This window comes from Bombus vancouverensis, chromosome 11 (genome assembly GCF_051014615.1).
Source record: "Bombus vancouverensis nearcticus chromosome 11, iyBomVanc1_principal, whole genome shotgun sequence".
NCBI lineage: Eukaryota > Metazoa > Arthropoda > Insecta > Hymenoptera > Apidae > Bombus > Bombus vancouverensis.
This window is the reverse complement of record NC_134921.1, coordinates 1,383,362-1,406,313: the sequence shown is the minus strand read 5'-3', so window position 1 is coordinate 1,406,313 and position 22,952 is coordinate 1,383,362. Positions and strand designations below refer to the sequence as shown.

The window sequence follows — 22,952 nt, the reverse complement described above, 5'->3', positions numbered from 1 at the left end:
CTCGGTCAATACGCAATTGACAAATGTGATCGTGTCAGTCTTTTATTCTTATGATCTCCTTGGAGAGTTTACTCACAACGTCAGGTCAATGAGTCAGTGTTAATTGATATGGGTTTGGGGTTAATAATTAATCGATCCACGCAGATTCGATTTTCTCCAATATATTTTTCCGCCTCGCACAACACGTCTTAACACACAGAGTACACTCGGTCAATTAACACGTGGTCGATTTCTAAGCAAAAGAGCGTCGTTAGAAGTCGTACCAACTTAGCTTGTAGTAACTAGCGATCATACCAACCTAACATCTCTCAACAGTCAGAAGGATACCATGCGTCACAGCTAACGTCATTTTGAGTTTCAAAACATTCAATTGCACAAAGAGTTATCCCGTTGACTGTGGATTCGTTTGAACCTAAGAACATTGTCTTTACTTTAAGAGTGACTAATAAACACGTTAAATTGTTAAACCTTGTTAAATCAACACTTGAACACATAATTGTAAATATAAACCTCATTGAACAACTACGATGGCTTGTCCTAATGAAGATACGCAACGCGCCCCTAAAACTAGCGCCAACCCGACAAACCCGACATATACATTTTCTACGTTTAATTATAAAAACAATAACTTTTTTTAAAGGAACGGTTATTTTGACTGGGCACGGTAGAAATAGGTATACAAGAAGTATCGGTAGGTTTAGTGTTAATATCAGGTGATAAATAGAAAGACAAGAATGCCTTCTGATAAGAGGATTGTAAGTTAATGTGCGATTCTTCTTTACATTATAGAGAACGTGTATAGCAATTACGGATATGATATAGCTTATAATACGTTTTCAAATATACAACTGTTTTAATCATAACTTATTTGTAGTTTGTATTATACATTACATACACGTATTACATATTTATATTAACAAACATAATAAGATACTTTTTATTTTTTAGGTGCTCGAGTGATTTTAGCTTGTCGTGACATTAATAAAGCAACAGAAGCAGTGAATGACATAAAAGAAACTACGTCAAGGTATTTGAAAATTATTTTTTATTTAAAAAATGAACTTGAAATATACTTCTTGAAAAAATATTTCCTTTTAAATTAGAGAAAAGCGATATATTTTATGCTTATCTCATTATTGTTTAAATGGAAATCTAAATTCTAATAAATTGTAGTGGTTCATAAATACACGTATTTAAAATTAATCGATAATTTAATTACTTAGTTGTTTTGATAAAATATTGTATATTTCTCTTGTCGTTTAACGTTTTACCTTGTAACTCCATTTTTCGAAAACCAAATTTCATTAAAATTTTATAAATATTAAAAAGAACATTTATATATCGCTATATTCATAGTTGAAGAGATAAGTTAGAATAATTATTCTAATTTGAAACAGAAATAGATTATATACTAATTTTAAAACCAACCATACACTAACAAAGAATTATATCTTCGTATACATGGTGTCTCAATCATCGAATAGGATCGTAACCTCGAAATGATATAAAGGTCGTAAAAAAAAGAGAATTCCGGTAGTGGAACTTGCCATACCGCGGTATCTCTAGCAAAAGTATGTATTTCTTAATAATATAATATTTCTAAAAATATTAATTCGGAATACGTTTTGATAATTATCTACAAATGGACATATTTCATCAATTTCAGTGATCTTCAGAATTGATCTTGTTAAGATCAATGTTTTGAGTAGTTTAAAACTTAAATATACTGTATAAATATCGCTCAACCTTCGTTTCATAGATGTGTATCCGTGTTATTAATCTTTTTTATATTAAACTTTATATTAAACTTTTTTTATATTAAACTTTATTTATTTAAATGGAAGTAAAAAAATTGACACTGTTTCAATATTTAAAGATTTTATTTTTGCTCTTTACCTGAAACCAATGACGCATTTCAAGCAAGCTATATTTCAAATGTTTCGAAGCTACGGTGAGAAGGCACATGCTCGTCATTACCTTCATTTGCCATTTCAGCCTGTGTAAAATTTAGAACTATTGTCTTTATCGTACTGAAGTCATTCTATTATATCATTTTTGCTACAATCACCACGTTTCGGTGTTCTACGCAATGTAACGACAGGTTCTTCAGCATCCTTCCCTATTGCTCTTTCTTGTTCGCTAATTTATTTAGTTTGTTCAGAACAAGAAGCGTTAAGAGTCGTCCTATTTTTGGCAGGCTTCGGATCAAAGAACGCTGTCATCGTTTTACCTCATTTCTTATGTGACTGTTTCGCCCGTCGCGCTTCCTTTGTTTTTGTAATACCTGAGAGCAGACCACCTAAGTCCGGCAATTTTGGGCTCTGTTGGCGCCGGTGCCTTGGTCCATAAATCTCGGCATTTTCACGGTTAAGGTCCTTCAGACCAAACAAGCATCTTTTAGCAACTATGACAGAAATAATACAGGAAGCAGCGTGGGCAACCACCACCCATGAATCAGATAGCAGGCAATCAAAAATTATTCCACAGGACATCCTAGATAAAATCAGGGAAAAAAGAAAAGCGAGAGCGAAATGACAAAAACAGAGAACATAAGAAAACAAGAAAAATCCAAATAAACTTACAAAGGAATTAAAGAATAAAATAAGGGAACATCATAATAACGAATTCTCAAACTTTATTGAATCACTATCCGCGCATGAGAATACCAACTACTCCCTATGGAAAGTCACTAACAAAGTTAAGAAAACAATAAAATCAATCCCAGCAATGAGAAAAATGGACAACACATGGGCCAGAAGCAACGAAGAGCAGGCAGAAGAATTTTCGAAGCACCTACGAAATATATTTTCACCGTACGAAATTAATAACAGCATCCCCAGATGGCAAACAAATGAAGAAGTGGAAAATGTCAGCAACACAACTGATAAACGCTGCACCATACTCAGCACAACAGCGTAAGAAGTTACAAACTTAATTAAGGCAACAAAAACAAGTAAAGCACCAGGATTCGACATGATCAATGAAAAAATCTTAAAATACCTTCCCCCAAAGACAATAAGACTAACAACGATAATATTCAACGCAATTCTAAGAATACAGTACTTTCCTGCAGTATGGAAAATAGCACAGATCGTAATGTTACCCAAATCAAACAAAAACCCACATCTAACGGCATCCTACAGGCCAATATCATTACTACCTGCGTTTTCCAAATTACTAGAAAAAATAATATATGTAGGAATGTTATATTATAAGTTAACAGAAAAAACAGTATGATAAACACAATATCGTTGCACTCTCACAAAATCGAATATAATATCGCGTTTCGCGAATTCGTTTCTCACTAATTCTACGTCACAACAACACGACGAACTTCTCTCGACCACGATAAATTCAACTCTGACAGCACTTTCCACACTCATTTTTCCCTTAACAAACCTTGGTAACGCTCACAACACTCCTTGGCAATATTAACATATCTTGACAACGTTTATAAACAATCACCCCTCACGCCATGTCCTTCCCTGACGTCACACCATCCCAAATATATAACCGCCTAAAACCAACAATAGAGAAAGAAAAACTAATACCGGATCACCAATTTGGATTCAGGAATAAACACTCCACAATAGAACAAATGCACAGACTCGTCAATGAAATCTTACAGGCGCTGGAAACAAAACAATATTGCACGGCACTCTTTATGGACATCGAAAAAGCATTTGACAAAGTTAACCATGAAAAACTTCTTCAAACATTCAAAAAGCAATTTCCAGAACAAATCTACAAACTATTTACAAATCTACAAATCTTACTTAAACAATAGAACCTTTGTAGTAAAAATAAATGATGCATATTCTGAAATTAAGGATATCAAGGTAGGAGTACCGCAAGGAAGTGTCCTAGGACTAATATTATACACACTATATACGGCAGACATACCAACAATTGTCAACAGCAAAATACTAACGTTCGCGAACGATATGGCCATACTAGTGAAGCACGCAAATCTAGAAACGGCAGCCGCAATACTACAAGAACACATTACAAAAATAGAAAAGTGGCTGCAAAACAAACAAATAAAAGCGAACACCAGTAAGTGCAATTACACAACATTTACATTTAGAAAAGGAAAAACACCAGATATTCAAGTGAATGGCGCCCGCATAGTACAAACAAAGCAAGTCAAATATCTAGGAATACATTTAGACACACACCTTACATGGAAGCATCACATAAAATCAATAATAAACAGGATACGTGAAAAGAGGAAGCAGATGTACTGGTTAACCAATAGAAAATCCAAATTAAGCATAATGAATAAACTAAATATATACAAAACAATAATCAAACCAATCTGGACATACTATGGAGTTCCACTATGGAGGACGGCAGCAATGAGTCACATAAATAAAATAGAAACAGAGCAAGCAAAAATTTTAAGGACAATAGTTAACGCTCCATGGTACGTCAGAAATGAAGACTTACGAAAAGATTTAAAAATTCCAACAGTCAAAGAGGAAATCGCTAGATATGCAAAAAAGTATAAAGAAAGACTTGTAATACACCCAAACCATTTCAGCTGGTTGCTGAAACGAATAAAACCATAATAGAAAGAAGACTGAATAAGAAGCATCTCGCAGACCTCACAATAGAAATAAAATAAACAACTTGGAAGATGGAACCCCACTGGGGGTAACCATCCACATGTTATATTATTATACCACTAATGTCTTACTGGACAAATTGTAAAATTTAAATAAATAAATAAAAAAAACTTGGTGAGTCTCTTATAGCTTACAACTTAAAATGATTTCATATACAAATTAATATAAATTATACAAATTAACGTATGAAACTATTATATTTTAATATTTTATATATCCTTACATCTGAAAGAAGGACATTCGTTAAATATTAAGCTCTGTATTGTCGCTTTGTATGGTATTTTATAAAACAATCGTCAAGATGTATTTTCGGCTTGTCGGGGCAAGTATTGCAGTCATATGTTGTTTAATATCTTTCACTGGGATTGTTTCGTTGAAAACAAACCTTGCAATTCTTCTTAACTCTTGTTGGAATAACACGTAGCTTTCCATTCAATCGGATTTCATCGGAATTAGAGTTATATGAAACAGTTATATGAAACATAGGATTCTGTTAAAAATACATTATTTCTGTATGAGGCGATATGTTATTCAAAACTATTTAATATTGTTTCACACTATCTTTTCTATGTTTTATAAATGTATATATGTTAGACCGAAGCCATTTTTTATGGCTTACTGTTTCACAAGAGGCACTAAGTTTGAACTTGGATAATAATTTTTAAAAGACAAATTCACAGTTCGTTTTAAGATTGTTTATCATTGTATCTATCTATTGGAAACATTTTCTGAGTCACTATTTTATTCCATTCCATAAACACTGTTATATTGGATTCGTTAATTTGATTATATTGATTTATTGAAGCTATTACACCGTTTAAAAATTCATAGCGGAATTCGAGAAGAATTCAATTTTCTTTTGTATGTATTGTTGTATTTACTGTTCAATGTACTTTATAAGATTTACGGTACATAAAATTTCAGTGCCGGTGAGAAAAACCCTGAAGATAAACCAGGACAGTTAGTAATTTGTCAGTTGGATCTCAGTAGTTTAACAAGCGTTAAGAACTGTGCACAGCACCTTTTAAAAACTGAACCGGCCATCCACATATTAATTAATAATGCAGGAGTATTCTTGCATCCATTTGAAAAAACTGAAAATGGTTTCGAGACTCATATTCAAGTGAATCATTTGGCACATTTTCTTTTAACACTTCTACTGTTACCAAGAATAATAGAATCTGGACCAGGTTGTAGAATAATTAACGTTTCATCAGCTGCACATTTGGGTAAGTAGCAATAATAATAACTGTATATGATTAGTTGAAAGCTAGAGAGAGAGAGAGAGACTAAAATTTTTGTAATAATTACATCTTTTAATTTTATTAAAATTATTCTTGATACATCTTATTATGAACTCGTTTTTTCGACCTTGTCATATTAGACTACACCAACGACTCCGTGCTGGTGGTTTTACATCTTACTCGTATTAAACCAAGTGCTGGCACGTATTCACGAGTCATAGTTAAATAAATTAAATAAAACATTTATTTGCCATCAATTAGTTTAATATGTTACGTTTATTCAGTCATTTAAAGTGGGTTCGTCGTTAGTGATTTTAGCCACGTGTCTCAAGCATGAAGTTCAGGTTCAGGTATTTACCCATTGCTGTTAGCTCGGTACGTAGTTGTATATCACTGATTAAACAGTGCTGATAATATCTCTAATTGATTCATGGTAAGTCATCACTTGTAAATTTGTTGAAATTACTAAGATTTCTCTTCGATTTCCTCGTCAGTATCGTGAAAATAATAGACTTATTGTTACATGTTGGCAACCTAAACTAACCGAGTGGACTTCTTCTGTATCAAACTTCGTCGGTCTGCGCATGCTTTTGGAGTTTATATAAACATTTCCTAAAGTAAAGTTGTGCTTGATAATAAAATTGTTAAAATGAATCGTTTGTAGCATCATCTGGATCGATTCGTCATGTGAGGATATTCTGTCACGTGTTTGTCAGAGGTTATTGGTGGAGATGATTCAAACGTCTGACCATCACATGCTGGCTCTGTAGCCAGCCGATGGTGTAGATAATAATTGTCTCTATGCAATTGTGATTATATCACGTGTCTCTTTTAGCGTTCGTATGATAATAAGTATCATAGTCCATGCCGCATGTATTACACATGGTTATCTATTCGATAGTCTCCTATAACATAATTAAATGGTACGGAACTCACTGTGTACGGAACACTCTTTTCGCAATAATGTTAATAGTTGGATATATTGTTGCATGTTGGGATGATGCTAGGATCTCATTGGTTGATCCAAGTAACGTTTCAAATTCAGGAAGACCGATTAAAGCATCATTTTTTCGATTGTTAAAGTCAGGAAATAGGATAAAGCACCGATTCTCAGAAAAATTGAAAAGCAAAGAATTAGCTGTTTTTTAGTTGTTTTATGCTATGGCTGTCAATTCCTGCGTTATCATTTAGGGGTTGACTCTATTACCTGTGCTTCGACATAGATAGGAGTTGATTTAGCAGCTTTAGTTGTTGCTGGGATTTGTGGTTCCATAGTCATTTCTTCTGAGAGCGAACTAATGGAATTGTTGAAATGAGTTTTGTATCGCAAAGAAGCGTATGAAATTTCGAAATGCGAAAATAATATAAAAACGCAGGTATAATATAATATTATCGAATTTTTATGCAGGAAAACCATTTATTATTTAATATAATTCACTCGACTTAACTCCATCATTCAAACTAATTCAATAAATTAATATAAAATATGTAAATTATTTATTTATTGCTGTATACCATTATATTAAAAGTAAATTCATTGTGGTTCTTCCCATATTTTATATTTTTATTACGATTGATGAAATATTTGCAATTGTATGTTCATATGATATTTTCGTTTCATTTTTAGCTATAAAACACATAGAAAAGGTTTGTACAAAGACTTGCACAGTTATCTATATTGAAGGAGTGAGATATTATATTAAAGTCTGTCTTGTTGTTACTTCTAATAGTATTTAACTTAAAATATGAAACTTATTAATTTATATAAGTTATTCCTATACATACTACATCATATATCATGTTACAGGTGGTAATATACATTTTGAGGATTTAAATTTGGAACGTTCTTACTCACCTGTTAGAGCTTATTGTCAAAGTAAGCTGGCCAATATCTTATTTACTAAAGAATTGAATAAACAGTTAATCAGTAAGTAGCAGAATTATACTTTCAAAAAATTATACGGTGTAGTAATTTTAATTATTTCCGCTCTAAACGAACTGGTTCAATTGTTTTTAAAATAAATATTTCATGTGTAATTGAGAAGCGAAGAAGGAGAACATTTGTATATACGTTACTATGTTTGTAAAGGCATAGAGATAATAATAATTAGTAAAGGTATATGTAGAATGTACAGAATGTAAAAAGTTACATATTTGTTATGCTTTTGGCAGATGATTCAACACCTTCGGATCGGTGGAAAGTTACAAAGTAAAGTGTAGCCGCAAAATTGACCTAGACCTTCAATTCCAAGGTCAACATTTTTTCATTGTAATTACGATAGTGGTCACACCTCAAATTAATTTAAATGTTCGACTTTCGCTAAATTATGTACTTGCATTCCCGATTCTTTCCCTGCCAAGTTTGCCCTATTATCATTTTACAGCCACATCGCTCGCGGTTGCGTTGCGTTACGTGAGTGACACAGCGTAGGTTGTAGGTCGCAGTTTGAAGATTAATCATAGTCTGTAACTCAGTCATACGTATGCTCGAATGTATTTCAGTGGTAAGATTTGCACGACACTTTCTTTTAACGAAATAAATAATAAATCATTTGATATAAATTAAATTCTTTCAACAAAATTATTTAAAAAATTAATAAAATGAATTTGAATAAAAGCACAAAACTATTAGTTAGGAGAGATATCTGTTCATATAATTATTGTGTGTATTGTAAATAATTTCATTTATTCATAAGCTATTAATGTAGGTAATTGCACAAATATTTTAAACGTTCCTAAAATTTTATAGATGTAAAATATAGAATGCAAATAAAAAAATACAGAATACGAAAAAGATACAAAATGCGAATGAAATGTAGAATATTGATAAAGTATAGAAAATGAATAAAATGCAAAATACAAATAAAATATAAAGGCACTTTAACAGTCGATATTATCACTATCATCCGTTTCTTGGAGTTTAAGGATATGAACGAGTTCCTATGGGTTTCTTTCTTTTTTGTACATACTATTCTTGAAAAGTTGTAGCATTTCGTTAGTTTTTGAGTTAGTTGTAATAACAACGTGCTTTGAGATTTCTAAAATCTAATCGAATTCTGTTTAATGCAATAACCATTCTTGGCTTCAATTCGTTCTGACCTCTCGTTTGTATTTCTTTCACTGAAAAAGAAAAAGATCTTCCTATATTTGCACCAGAGTCGGGCAAAGACAAACACAAAATTGCAAATTTGGAAAAGGTTTCGTATTTGTATTTCCGACTGGAACCTTTTAGTTTGTTAATTTTATTTCAAAATTGTGAAACATTAAGTTTCAGATCATTTTGTTCTTCAGTTTGTGAAAATTGGAACGCTTAAACAGTACCACTCATGCAAACACTCTTGTTTATTATCTTTTGTTCGCAATTTATTAAAAATGTAGTTTAATTGAGTTTTATGTCGTGAAATGTCCAAACTAATAGATGGTCTTAAAAATTATGAAGAATTTAAAAAATTGTATTGACATTTTTTTAATTTCGAATGACAATCTTTTAATGATACCGTGGAAGATGCTTTGGTAGAGTGGATACGATTTGTAAATTAAAAATGTGAAATAAAAAAATTCAATTTTAGCCAGATTTTTTTGAATGTGAACCGTTATGCGATTGGTGGGGTTTGGTATAAGGTGGTGGTACAAGATGCCGTGCGCGAATTAAGCTTTTTTGCGGCTCTTCAAATCCTTTTAGATACGACTAACGCACTTATACGCAAAATGTGCAAGTGTTGTACCACATTTGATAAATTTCAGGCCTTCTATACTGTAACCTTTTGACGCTCCGTAACGCTCGCAAAAATTCTCTTTTGGAATGCTCACTCCATTCGCATGATACACAAAGGATTATTGTGTGCGAGTGTTGAACTGCCGGACGAAATAATTTTAGTTATCGAAACCTAGCTGACTCCTGATGTCCAGTGTCCTATTTCTACTTCTCTCTCCATCCGACAGAATCTTTTCGCACCTAGTGAGATTGTCGCTATCTTTGTTCGGAGTCGTTTAAGCTTTAGTGTTATTCCTAAACATCTGAGCATTCTATTTGATGCATGCTTTGTTGAGTTTTGAATGTCCGCATATAATTACTGTGTTGTGTTTATATCTGTATCTTTTTACGCATTTTCAGCAGCTGAAATTCAAGGCATACACGTATATTCTTTACATCCTGGAGTAGTGAAAACAGAATTGTGTCGATATATGGATGCATCGTTTTTCCGAGGTATGACATCAATTGTAAGGTTGATCCAGCCTTTCATGAAAACTGCTGAGCAGGGTGCTCAAACGACTTTATATTGTGCTGTAGACGAAAATGCAGGGAAAGAAAGTGGTCTATATTATGAGTAAGTTAATTAGATATATGGAGGACATTTGCCCTTATAATGTGGTTTCGTATATCTTCACACTCATATTGTCACATATACATATTTTATTTTTTTCATTATTTATTCAATCCTTGCTTTTCGGCTGTAAATGGCTTTCAGCTATTAGCCCAACAATCCTACATAATCTTTACCCAATACGACAATAATATTTTTCTTTAACGCTTTACTACTTACTTCTCTAGTTCTCATTATAACTAACTTAACCTATTTTATCTTACTGTTTTCTTTGGCGCTGTTCCCTGCTCTTACCAGGTGGTAAGAAGAAGGTTCTTCTTTCTTCCCTTTCTCTCAAAATCCTCTTGATTTCCCCCCGCCCGCTGCCGCTTTATCCACAAAGTCTCCTCTACGTACCACCTCACATTTCTGCCTCCGCAGCTCTCCGCCAGATATTCTATCGCCTCTTTCTACTTCCATGCATATTCCACATTCTTATTCTCATTTCCACATCTGAATCTTGCTGTCACGAATAATGAATCTGTCCTTCCTCTTTGTCCTCTCTCTCTCAGATAACGCGACGTGCTTTCTGTCCTTATCTTCTTATATATGGAGTTATACCTTCACCCCTCTGTCTTTTCCTCTTTTTCCATCTCACCCCTTCCCCTCATCTTCTCCCCATTCTGTCCAATTCCCAAAAACATTTCTCCACTAGATCTGATACCTGATATCTGACTGCCCTCTTTAGTACCTTGTCCATGATCTTCTCAATCTTGGTCTCCTCCACTAGGATGTAGTTTGGCGTTCCTCTATCCCAGCATACCCTTAATATATCTTTCCTTTATCCTTCCAATCCCGTTTTTTCGTACTGTATCCAAATTGCGAATCCGCACACTAGCACACTCTCCATTAGATGATTCGAACATCCTCAATCCCCTATCGAATGATTCTTTAAATAGCCTGTCTCTCCAGTATTACGTCTTTTTTATTGCTATCGTCGCCCTGTTATCTCTGTCCGTTTGTGTCTTTACATCTTGCAACTCCTCTTCAATATGACTCTCAAATTCTTACTTCTTTAGCCTCCTTCAACCTTTCTCCTGTTCAGTTTCATTCCTTCTCATATTTTTCCTTTTCCTTCCTCTTCTTTCGAACAACATAGCATCATCTTCGTTTTCCTTGTGCTCATTGCGAGTCCTTTCTTCTCCAGGTACTTTCTCAGTCTTCTGAACACACTTGTCACTCCTTCTAGCCATCGTCGGTATATCATTCACGTAGGTTAATGGCCACATCTTTTCCCTTCTTATATGTACCCCTTTCTCCCCTTTCTTTCTCAAAGCCTCCTCCATGTTCAACAGATATACATTGAATAGCATGGGACTCTACCGCACGCCCCTTGTTGTCTCAAATTTCGGCATTTTTCCCTTTCCTGTCTTCATCATATCGTCGTTTCCTGGTAGATTGCCGTTACTTTTCGCCTCAAATTCCTTTGCACCTTTGCATCCCAACGTCCCCTCCAATCTGCTTCTACCAATCCAATTAAAAGCCACCCTCAAATCTATAAAGTATGCATACAGCCCCCTTCTCGTCCTGCTCTCTTCTCTGTTAATTACACGATGTATCACGTATATCGCGTCCATCGTCTTCGGACGATGTTCCCTCTCCTCTAAGCTTTCTCTCTATCTCTCTCTTCAGCTTTTCATTAAGGATGTTTGCGTATATTTCGTACGCTGTATGAAACATGTACGAGTGTATGTACGCTACTCTGCTTCTTCCGTTCTTTCCTTTTTGTATGTGGGGTAAATTATGTTGGTCCATTCCTTCGGTAACCCTCCCCCTTTCCAGATCCTGTTCAACTTTCTGCAGAATTCTTCTCAAATCTCTCTCGGCATGAGTCTTCAGGCTTCGTTCTCAATTTTGTCTATGGAGTTCGCTGTTGAGTGCCGTAGCGTGCAGACGTGTGTCTAGTGCTCCGTGAAGTTCATAAAACAACACGTGTCGCCCATCCGTCGAAAGTGAACACAGCCAAGTGTTTCCTATCTTTTAGAGAAAAATTCCTACGCTCCTAACCTCTACCCGAATCCTAGCCTCATAGCCTCTCGACTAGTTATTCAACTTGAATTAACTAGCTCGATGATGGCCCAGGAATCACGACCAGCCTCTCCTGAGCAAATCCACAATTGCTCCGCGCTACCTCCTCCGTGGCAAAAGTGTAACAGATCCCCCCGTACTAATGACGCCAAAAACTCTAAAAAGCGAAAAATAGAAGCATCAAAAATAAACACAAACGTCACCCAGAACGAACAGTCAACAAACCAAGTAACCACATACAACAGATACGCCATATTGGAGTCCACAAACGACTCCATGGAAATTGCAGACCCACCAGCAAACCAACACACCCAAAGAAATTCCCCTCCCCCACCAATATTTGTTGATGATGTCATCGACATACAAACGATGATTCAGTCCACAGAGAGAGATATCTCCAAAGAGGATTACAACCTAAAAACCAACAATAACAAAGTAAAAATCCTGCCGACAAACCCTGATGCATGTAGAAGACTCACCAAACTACTTAAGACCTTGAACGCCAACTTTCATACATACCAGCTCAAACACGAAAGACCTTTTCGAGTGGTTCTACGCAACATCCACCACTCAGCAGACATTGACGAGCTAAAATTCGAACTCTTAAAACACGGCCACGAAGTTATCAACGTTAGTAACATAAGGCATAGAGTCTCGAAAGACCCGTTATCCTTATTTTTTATCGACATAAAACAAAAGCCTAACAATAAGGAAATATACAACATCAGTCGTCTAATGAACTCAATAGTAAAATTCGAACCACCGCTTGTTAAAAAAGAGATAGTGCAATGTAAAAGATGCCAAAGGTACGGTCACACGCAGAAATACTGCAACCATACCTTCCGCTGCCTTAAATGTGCAGGTACACACTCCGCCGACCAGTGCACTAAGTCACTGGAAATCCCAGCGAAGTGCATCCACTATCAAGGTGACCATCCTGCCAACTATAAAGGCTGCTCAGCCTACAAAACCCTGTACACAAACAGGTACCCTAAACTCAGAGCAAAAGAGGTAACCAATCAAACACCCAGCCCGCCGAAATTCACGACTACCCCAATCCCCTCAACCAACCAAACACCCAGTCCTACTAAATTCATCACTACCTCTACCTCCTATGCCCAAGCAGTACAAGGCATCCAAAATAACCCGAATAGCCAAAGGGATCTTTCCCAAAATAGTGTCCCCAATTCACCTAACACAGACAATGTCTCTAGGCTTGAAAAACTAATAGAGAAACAATCGGAGCAAATAAATAATTTGCTATCGCTACTAACACTCATCATGGATAAATTAGTACGCCCCGACGCAAAATAAAACCAAGACGCATAGCTCTTTTGAACGCCAACGGTCTAGCGCAACACAAATTTGAACTAGAACTCTTCCTAAAACACCAGCAAATGGACGTAATGCTTGTATCGGAAACCCACTTCATCGACAAAAACTATTTGGAAATAAATGGTTACAAATTCTACCATACCCAACACCCCAGCGGAAGGACCCACGGTGGAACCGGAATCATAATCAAAATAAGTATTAAGCACAACGAACGTCCATAATTCCAGAAAGACTATCTCCAAGCAACAAACGTAGCAATAGAAGACTGCCATGGTACAATCACAACTTCAGCAGTATACTGCCCTCCCAGACACTCCTCCGCCAAAGAAGACTTCGCTAACTTCCTGAACACCCTGGGCAATAGATTCATAGCTGGAGGAGACTATAACGCCAAACATACCCAATGGGGCAGCAGACTGGTCACAGTAAGAGGCAAGAATCTCTTAAACAGCATAATAACCAACAATTTCAACTACTTCGCCACATACGAACCTACACTGGCCCACTGACACTAACAAAATACCTGACCTACTTGACTTTTTCATAACTAAAAATATTTCGCCAAGATACGTCCAAATCAACTCTTCGGCTGATCTCTCTTCTGATCATTCCCCCTTGATAGCAACAGTCAGTTCAACAATTATCGAGAACACACCTAATGGCTTTATTCATAACCAACTCATCAACTGGCAGCTCTTTAGAGAAGTCTTTAATCACTCAACTTCAGCCTTAACTTCACTACAAACTAATGAAGATATCGAAGCAGACACGGAATACTTAAATATGAGCATAATAAACGCTATCCGCTCCTCCACACCTACTAAGACTTCTATCAGCAAACGTGAATATCCCCATTACATATTAAAAAAATAGCAGAAAAACGTAGACTAACAAGAGTATGGCAGACCCATAGAACACCGGATGACAAACGCAAACTAAACAACGCAACTAGAAAGCTATCCAAAACCATAAAAAATTACAAAAATGACTGTTTTCATAAATATCTCGCCAGTTTATCCCCCACAGCTGACACCAACTACTCACTATGGAAGGCCTCCGGGAAACTCACGCCCCCCCAACCTAACCCTACAAATAATCCCTCAAATCCGCCATCCGCAAGGTGGATGGGCGCGTAGCTCTATAGAAAAAGCCAACTTATTTGCTAAATACTTGTCTAAAGTATTCAAACCCCATTCCTCCAAAGCTGCCGCGGACGTTACTGAATACCTGCACTCTCCCTTCCAAATGTCTCCTCCTATTGAACCCTTCACTTCTGCATAGATTATAGAATCAATCAGTCGCCTAAATTCCAAGAAAGCAACAGTGCACGACCTAATAGGCAATAAAGCAATCAAGGAACTTCCCGTAAAAGGGATTGCACTCATCACATCGATTTTTAACGCTATTCTTCGCCTTGAATACTTTCCCAAGGCCTGGTAAATCTCACTGATTACCCTCATCCCTAAACCCGGAAAACCGATATATGAAACTAGCTCCTATCGCCCAATCAGTCTTTTACCTACCCTGTCGAGAAGATACTCACGAATCGACTCCTTCCACTTCTAGAGGACCTGAAAACACTCCCAGATCACCAATTCGGCTTCCGAAAACAACATTCAACAGTAGAGCAAATCCATCGCATAACCCATACGATCAGCCAAACCCTCGAATTGAAAAAATTTTGCTCAGCGGTTTTCCTAGACATCCAACAGGTATTTGACAAAGTATGGCATGAAGGATTACCTTACAAGCTTAAAAAGATCGTACCACACACCTACTACTCCATCCTAAGGTCCTACCTAACCAATAGACAATTCATGGTTAAATGCCTAGACGCCACTTCCACAACATCCCCAATAGAATCTGGCATACCCCAAGTTAGTGTCCTCGGACCACTGCTGTCCTCCATCTACACTGCCGATTTACCTATATCAACAGAGGTAACAATAGCGACATTTGCAGACGACACAGCGCTATTAGCTACTCATGCAGATCGGGTAATAGCCTCATCCACTCTACAGCGAAGTCTCGACTCCATGGAAAAGTGGTTTCATAAATGTGGCTTCAAAATTAGTGAAAAAAATCCTCATATGTAACCTTCGCGCTCCGAAGACAAACTTGCCCCCAGGTCACCATCAACAATACAACAATTCCTTGCATGGACTCAGTCAGATACCTGGGCATAACCCTGGACAGGAGACTAACTTGGAAAAAACGCATCTTAGATAAAACGAAGCAACTAAAGGACAAACTATAAAAATTCTATTGGCTATAAACACACAGAATAAAATTACCCTCTATAAGATCGTAATAAAACCTGTCTGGACCTACGGAATCCAACTATGGGGAACAGCAAGTAATTCCAACATTGAAATACTTCAACGCTTCCAATCGAAAACGCTAAGATCCATTATAAATGCACCCTGGTATGTCTCCAACGAACTAATACATCGCAACCTCAAGATACCAACAGTCAAAGAGGAAATAGCAAAATATAGCAGCAGATATAGCAAAAGAGTCAACAAACACCGAAACCCCCTAATTACTGGACTACTTGATACGTCGGACCAGATCCGCAGGCTGAAGAGGCACTACCTGCTAGACCTAAACGCTAGATTCAATTAGTTATTTAAATTAAGGAATATTTTCTTATTTATAACACTTACTTATAAATTATACTTATCTATAATAAGTATTAACTTATTATAAATAATTAGCCATGTCACTGCACCACACCAGAAAAAATTACTGAAAATTCTCAATGCGAGAATTGATTGTAAATTTTAATAAACAAATAAATAAATAAAATAAATTTTGTCTATGCCTCTGCTCTCTTGGACTCTCCGAGTGTCCTGATCACTTCTTTCGTTATACTTTTCATTTCCTACTTTGTCCTCTCCCATACTCCCAGCAGCGAAATATGCCTTTGACTCTTTCAGCCTTCTGTTCTTGTCCGCTAACTCCCTTCTTTTTTCTTTCCACTTTCCTATATTTCCAGTTTCTATATTCGTTTCTCTTGCTTGTAAACTCTTCTGTTAATCTTTCCGCTTCGAAACTTTCCCAGTTCCTTTCTTAACTCTCTCTTTCTTTACTTCCATGTTGCTTTCCTTATTGACTCCCTGATTCTGTCTCTTTTCTCTTCCCTCTGTGGTAAAACTCTACCCCTTTCTCCGACTAGTCACTCCTTTTGATTTCCCTCCTTTATCTCTCCAGCTCCTCTGTTCCTTTTATTGCTCCCCCTAACTGTACGTGATTCGAGTCCATCCGTACTCCTTTGTTCGCTTGCTTTCTCATCTGCTATCACGTAGTCTACTATTCAGGCTTTTTGTTGAGACTTGTCCTTTGCTTTTCTTTCATCCTATTTGCATTTCTTTCTTTCCCACTCTCGCATTGAAGTCTCTTCCTATTAGCAGCGATTCTTCCTCTTTCTCCTCTATGCCTTCCTCCATCGTTTTCATTGTTTCTTCCGTTTTCCGGCTGTACACCGTCACCACTCTTCAGATTTTCTTGCTGAACCTTCATATTCCTAAATATTCCATATTTTCTGTTTCTTTCAAGTGCTATCGCGTCGTCAGGACTATGTCCTTCCCTCCTGTTCTCCCTTACAGTCGAAATACACTACTTGGATCTTGCTGGTAGTTTATTATTTATGTTGGCCAGTCTTGCTCCTCTACTTGTGTCTCCATGAGCCGTACCAGTTCGAAATCCTTCATCTCCGTCTCCATACTTCTTCTCATTTACTCTCTTGGCCCGCCATATTCCATATCACATCATCATTCTTCTCTTTCTTCTCTATCCGCCCCCGCTTCCCTCGCCACATGCCTCTTCTATCATGCCTTTGTTATTAAATATAGGTTTGAGGTTGATATTTAATAGATTCACACGGACTGAGTTTTACTTTCTATATTTCACCACCTCGTACAAAACGCCTGAACACACCGGATACATTTAGATAATTCACACGTGGTCGACTCCTAAGACAATAGAGCGTCGTTAGAAGTCGTAACAACTTAGCTTGTAGGAATTAACTATCATACCAACTTAACGTTTCTCAATAGTCTTTCAGTTTGTCTTCCCTTTCATTCCAAATTATTCGTCGGAAATACCGAGTTTATTACACGTCCTTGAGTTGAGGTTGAGTGCGGAACAAATTAAAATTCCAAATTCTAATTTGTATATTACCTTCTTAATGATTTAATATTCCAACTCAGAAATATCTTTCTTCACGATCGTCGTATTACCGACAAAGAGTCCACGTAGTTCTTTCCAGTTCTGCCTGAGCAGTCGAGCTATGCGGACGTAAAACATAGTTCCTCCGACATTGTGCGACAAGAGTAGAGCAACAGAACCAATCAAGGATGGAAAAAGTACCATCAATAAGAATACTAAACAAAGGAGAAACATACATTATAAACAGGGCAGTAGACCAACAGAGCCCAATTAAAACAACAAGAGAAGTACAGGACTGCTCAAATACAAACGAAATAGAGATTGAAATCATACAAAAGGACGACGAAAAGAGCAACACCAACAAGGATCTACCACAACATAACGAAAGCTGGAAGACTGTAACTCCCAGCAAAAAAAGAAAAATAAACACAAACACAAATGATAGGAGGGCCACAGAAACAGAAAGACAACAATGGCTACAGGAAATTCCCACACAAAACTCCTTCAGCTCACTGATAGAAGAGATGGACACAGACCCTACAGAAAAACCAAGAGCGCACACTCCCAAGCCACCACCAATCTACATAGACGCAAAATAATAGACCCCCTCATTGATCTGCTAAACAGCACGGCAGGAAAAGAAAACTACACTATCAAACAGCTCAAACTGGACCAGGTAAAAGTACAAACTAATACCCCAGAAACCTACAGAAAAGTAACTAAAGCGCCAAAGGAAAAAACGCTGGGTATCACACTTACCAACCCAAATCCGACAAGAGCTACAAAGCAGTAATCAGAGGTCTACACCCTAAAACAAATACAAAGAAAATATGCGAGGAACTGGCCAAGATCGGACACCAGGTAAGAACGATCAACAATATAACCAGATTTGACACTAAGCAACCACTACCGCTACTCCTAATAGAGCTAGAACCGAAAAGCAACAGCAAAGAAATATTTGAAATTAAAAAAATCTCAAACACAATAATCGCAGTCGAGCCACCCAGACATAAAAAAGACATACCACAATGCATGCGGTGTCAACAATACGGACACACAAAAAACTACTGCAACAGAAACCCGGCGTGTGTCAAATGCGCAGGAAAGCACCTAACAGTGAACTGCCCACACACGGGAAAAATAAATGACGTAAAATGTCACAATTGCGGTGGAAATCACCCAGCCAGCTACAAAGGCTGCGTAGCCAGAAAACAACTACAAAGAAAACTTTTCCCGCCGATTCGAAACAGGACACACAACAATTTCCACACGCAACAGGACAACACAGAATCTATGTCAACACCAAATACACAGCATGTAATAAACAATAACCACACTAACACCAACACCATTAGAAACCGAAGCTACGCGCAAGTAGTCAACCGGTCGTCACCCTTAGATAATCAAGAACAGGACAACCACAGCAACGACGCTACAGAAATCAAAGAGTTAATAAAACATCCCATAAAAAACACCGAAATGCTCACAAAAATGATAAGCGAACAAAACGAACTCCTCAGACAGCAAACACAGCAGACAACAGTCATGTTACAATTACTTACTAACATGATGAGCAAAAAATAAAAATAGACACGCTTAAAATAGCAGCCTGGAACTCTAACGGCCTACGACAAAGGGCCCTAGAAACTAAAACAGTCCTGTATAGCAATAACATCGATATACTACTCGTTTCAGAAACACACCTTACAATAAAAAGCTATATAAAAATACCGCACTACACCATATACGACAGGAAGCATCCCTCAGGGAAAGCACACGGAGAGACGGCAGTAGTAATAAAAAACGACATTAAACATCACCTACACAGCCAGGTCAGTAAGGAACATATACAAGCAACCACCGTTACCGTACAGACTAACAGCAACCAACTGCAGTTGTCAGCAGTATACGTACCGCCGCGACACAAAATCACAACGCAAATGTGGGAAGACTACTTCCGACACTTAGGTGACAAGTATATTGCAGCGGGAGACTATAACTCAAAGCACACACTATGGGGATCAAGAATCACCACATCTCGAGGCAGAACCTTGGAGAAATACATTAGAAATAATAACCTCAATATATTATCCACAGGAAGACCGACATACTGGCCGACAGACCTGAGCAAAATACCTGACCTGCTAGACTTTGCAGTTACAAAGGGACTAAACGCAAATAAACTAAACACAGCACCCAGCCTCGAGCTTACCTCCGACCATACGCCTATAATAATTACATACAGAAACAAACCAATACTTTACTGCAGCACAGAGACGCTATGCAATAAAACCACCAAATGGCAAATATTCAAAGAAATAATAGAGAGCAAAATCAGCTGCAACATGCCACTGAAAACACCTGAACACATCGATCAAGCAGTAACAATATTCACAGAAACTATCCAAGAAGCAGCAAGGGCAACCACTATACCGGAAACAACCAACAGACAAACAAAAACAGTTCCACTAGACATCCTCGAAAAAATTAGAGAAAAAAGAAAAGCGAAAGCAAAATGGCAAAAACACAGAACAAAAGAAAACAAAAAGCACCTAAACAAACTCACAAAAGAAACAAAAAACAAAATAAAAGAGCACAACAACAACGAGTTCACAAAGTTCATCGAGTCACTATCTACTCACGAGAACTGCAACTACTCCCTATGGAAAGCCACAAGAAAAATAATGAAGGCAACAAAAATGGTACCAGCAATCAGAAGAGCAGACGACACATGGGCAAGAAGCAACGAAGAGCAGGCTGAACAATTTTCCAACCACCTATGCAACACATTCACCCCACACAACATCAACAACAGCAACCACAATAGTCATACGGACGAGGATGCGAGGACTAGTACACCAACTGACAATCACTACACCATACCCAAAGCAACAGCACAAGAAATCAGAAACATAATTGAGAGAACAAAAAATAATAAAGCACCAGGAATCGACCTAATTAACGGCAAAATCTTGAAAAACCTTCCGCCAAAAGCGATAGGACAAATCACAATAATAGTTAACGCAATACTAAGAATACAATACTTTCCAAAAACTTGAAAACTGGCACAAATCATAATGATACCCAAACCAGGCAAGGACCCAAACGAAACCAAATCCTACCGACCAATCTCACTACTTCCGGTGTTCTTTAAGATACTAGAGAAAATAATTTACGATTGGATGAAACCCATAATAGAGAAGAATCAACTAATGCCGGATCACCAATTTGGATTCAGGAATAAACACTCCACAATAGAACAAACGCACAGACTCGTCAACGAAATCTTACAGGCGCTGGAAACAAAACAATACTGCACGGCACTCTTTATGGACATTGAAAAAGCATTCGATAAAATAAACCACACTAGCCTACTTCAGTCAATCAGGAAACAGTTCCCGGGGCAGATATACCAATTAATCAAATCATACTTAAGCAGCAGAAGCTTCATAGTAAAAATCAAAGACACATACTTTGAAGTTAAAGAAATCAAGGCAGGAGTTCCGCAATGAAGCGTCCTAGGACCAATTTTATACACATTATACACGGCCAACATACCAACAACTAACAATAGCAAAATACTGACATTCGCGGATGACACAGCTGTTCTAGTCAGGCATACTAACCCTGCAACAGCAGTTACATTACTACAAGAACATATCACAAAAATAGAAAAGTGGCTTCAAGCAAAACAAATTAAAGCAAACCCCGATAAATGCAAACACATTACATTCACACTGCGAAAACAGAAACCACCAAACATTGTACTAAACGGCACACGCATAATACAAACAAGGCAAGTCAAATACCTAGGACTCCACTTAGATTCACGACTCACATGGAAACAGCATATTAAAGCAACAATAGACAAAATACAGATGGCAAGGAGACAAATGTACTGGCTAACAAGCCGAAAATCCAAACTAAGCATAGAAAACAAACTAAAAATATATAAAATGGTCATAAAACCAATCTGGACCTACGGAATAGCACTATGGGGAACAGCAGTAATGAGTCATATAACCAAAATAGAGGCAACGCAATCGAAAATACTCAGAACAATAGTAAACGCGCCATGGTACGTCAGGAACGAGGACATTCGTTAAGACCTGGGAATACCAACGGTCAAAGAGGAGATTAACAAAAGTGCAAGAAGGCACGGAGAAAGAATAGCAACGCACCCAAACCGACTGGCAGCGGAAACGGTCGACACATCAAGCATAAAAAGAAGATTAAAAAGGAAATACCCAACAGATCTCACAAGGACATAACCTAACAAACACGATGATGGTACCCCACTGGGGGTAGCCACCCACATGTTATATTAGCACACCGCTATAATATTTTACCAAATGTCCTACTGGACAAATTGTAAAATTTAAATAAATAAGTAATAAAAAAAACGTAGTTCTTTTATGTGTTCCAGACGGAACCCATGCCAAAATTGTATAATAGCGTAAAAATAGGCTTATAAGAAGTTTCTAATTACAGAATTCTTATTTAGTTCTCTATTATGGTAATTTGAATCTCTGAGAGGACATTGCCTTCCTTTGAAAATTTTGATTTAATTCTACAATATATGTTTATCTTTTAGCAACTGCAGAACAGCAAGACCCTCGTCAAAGGCTTGTAACGCTGAATTAGCAACCCGATTGTGGAAACGTAGTTGTGAATTGCTCGGTTTGCCATCGGAAGTAGGGTTTCAAGAACTAGTAAAAACAATCAGTGGTGAAGAAGTTGAACAATAAGAATATGTTTATATAAAGAACATTCATACAAAAAACGAAGGTAATTTACAGAAATTATTTAACTATTTCATGAACATTAACATTGATTCGATTTATGTAAAATAATTTCAGATATTTGAAGACCAGATTCTGAAGATCAAGTCGGAATATCAATAGTATCATATGATTGGAATGTTTTCGATTACAACATTCATATCGTGAGGTCGCTTAATTCATGGTTGAAATGTGTTACATGTAGTGTAAAAGACAAGAAGTAAGGAACGAAGTACGTTTATAAATATGTTTCAAGTTATAATTGACATTACGATTTACTCTTTCTTTTGAGTATTTTAATCGCACGTCTATCGTTAGTTACGGGTATACATTGACTGTTACGAATGGTGTAAGATGTTACATTTTATGTTTCTTAAAATAACAATTATATTGACACTAAAA

The 22,952-nt window shown here is 36.9% G+C and overlaps 3 protein-coding genes across 13 annotated transcripts in view; 2 read left to right on the top strand and 1 right to left on the bottom strand.

The window, feature by feature from the left end:
* Positions 1-228, bottom strand: part of LOC117165087 (uncharacterized) — a 6,304-nt gene extending 6,076 nt beyond the window's left edge. For all 5 annotated transcript variants that reach the window (XR_013059601.1, XR_013059602.1, XR_013059599.1 and 2 more), the window contains exon 1: positions 77-228. The gene's annotated coding sequence lies outside the window, so the exon portion shown is untranslated. The remainder of the gene's footprint in view (positions 1-76) is intronic.
* The window catches only part of LOC117165086 (retinol dehydrogenase 12), a 27,998-nt gene extending 5,046 nt beyond the window's left edge, over positions 1-22,952 (top strand). Inside the window, exons 2-7 of one of the 4 annotated variants that reach the window (XR_013059598.1) lie at positions 949-1,027; positions 5,553-5,857; positions 7,680-7,799; positions 9,987-10,200; positions 17,870-18,630; positions 22,364-22,497. Coding sequence is in view for 3 of the 4 variants with exons in the window: in XM_033348548.2 (XP_033204439.1) it covers positions 949-1,027; positions 5,553-5,857; positions 7,680-7,799; positions 9,987-10,200; positions 22,364-22,517 (872 nt within the window). In the remaining variant the exon portion in view is untranslated. The other 3 variants (XM_033348548.2, XM_076622911.1, XM_076622912.1) reach the window with 3 other exon arrangements.
* Positions 22,645-22,952, top strand: part of LOC117165097 (fatty acyl-CoA reductase 1-like) — a 44,024-nt gene continuing 43,716 nt past the window's right edge. For all 4 annotated transcript variants that reach the window (XM_076622909.1, XM_076622906.1, XM_076622908.1 and 1 more), the window contains exon 1: positions 22,645-22,782. The gene's annotated coding sequence lies outside the window, so the exon portion shown is untranslated. The remainder of the gene's footprint in view (positions 22,783-22,952) is intronic.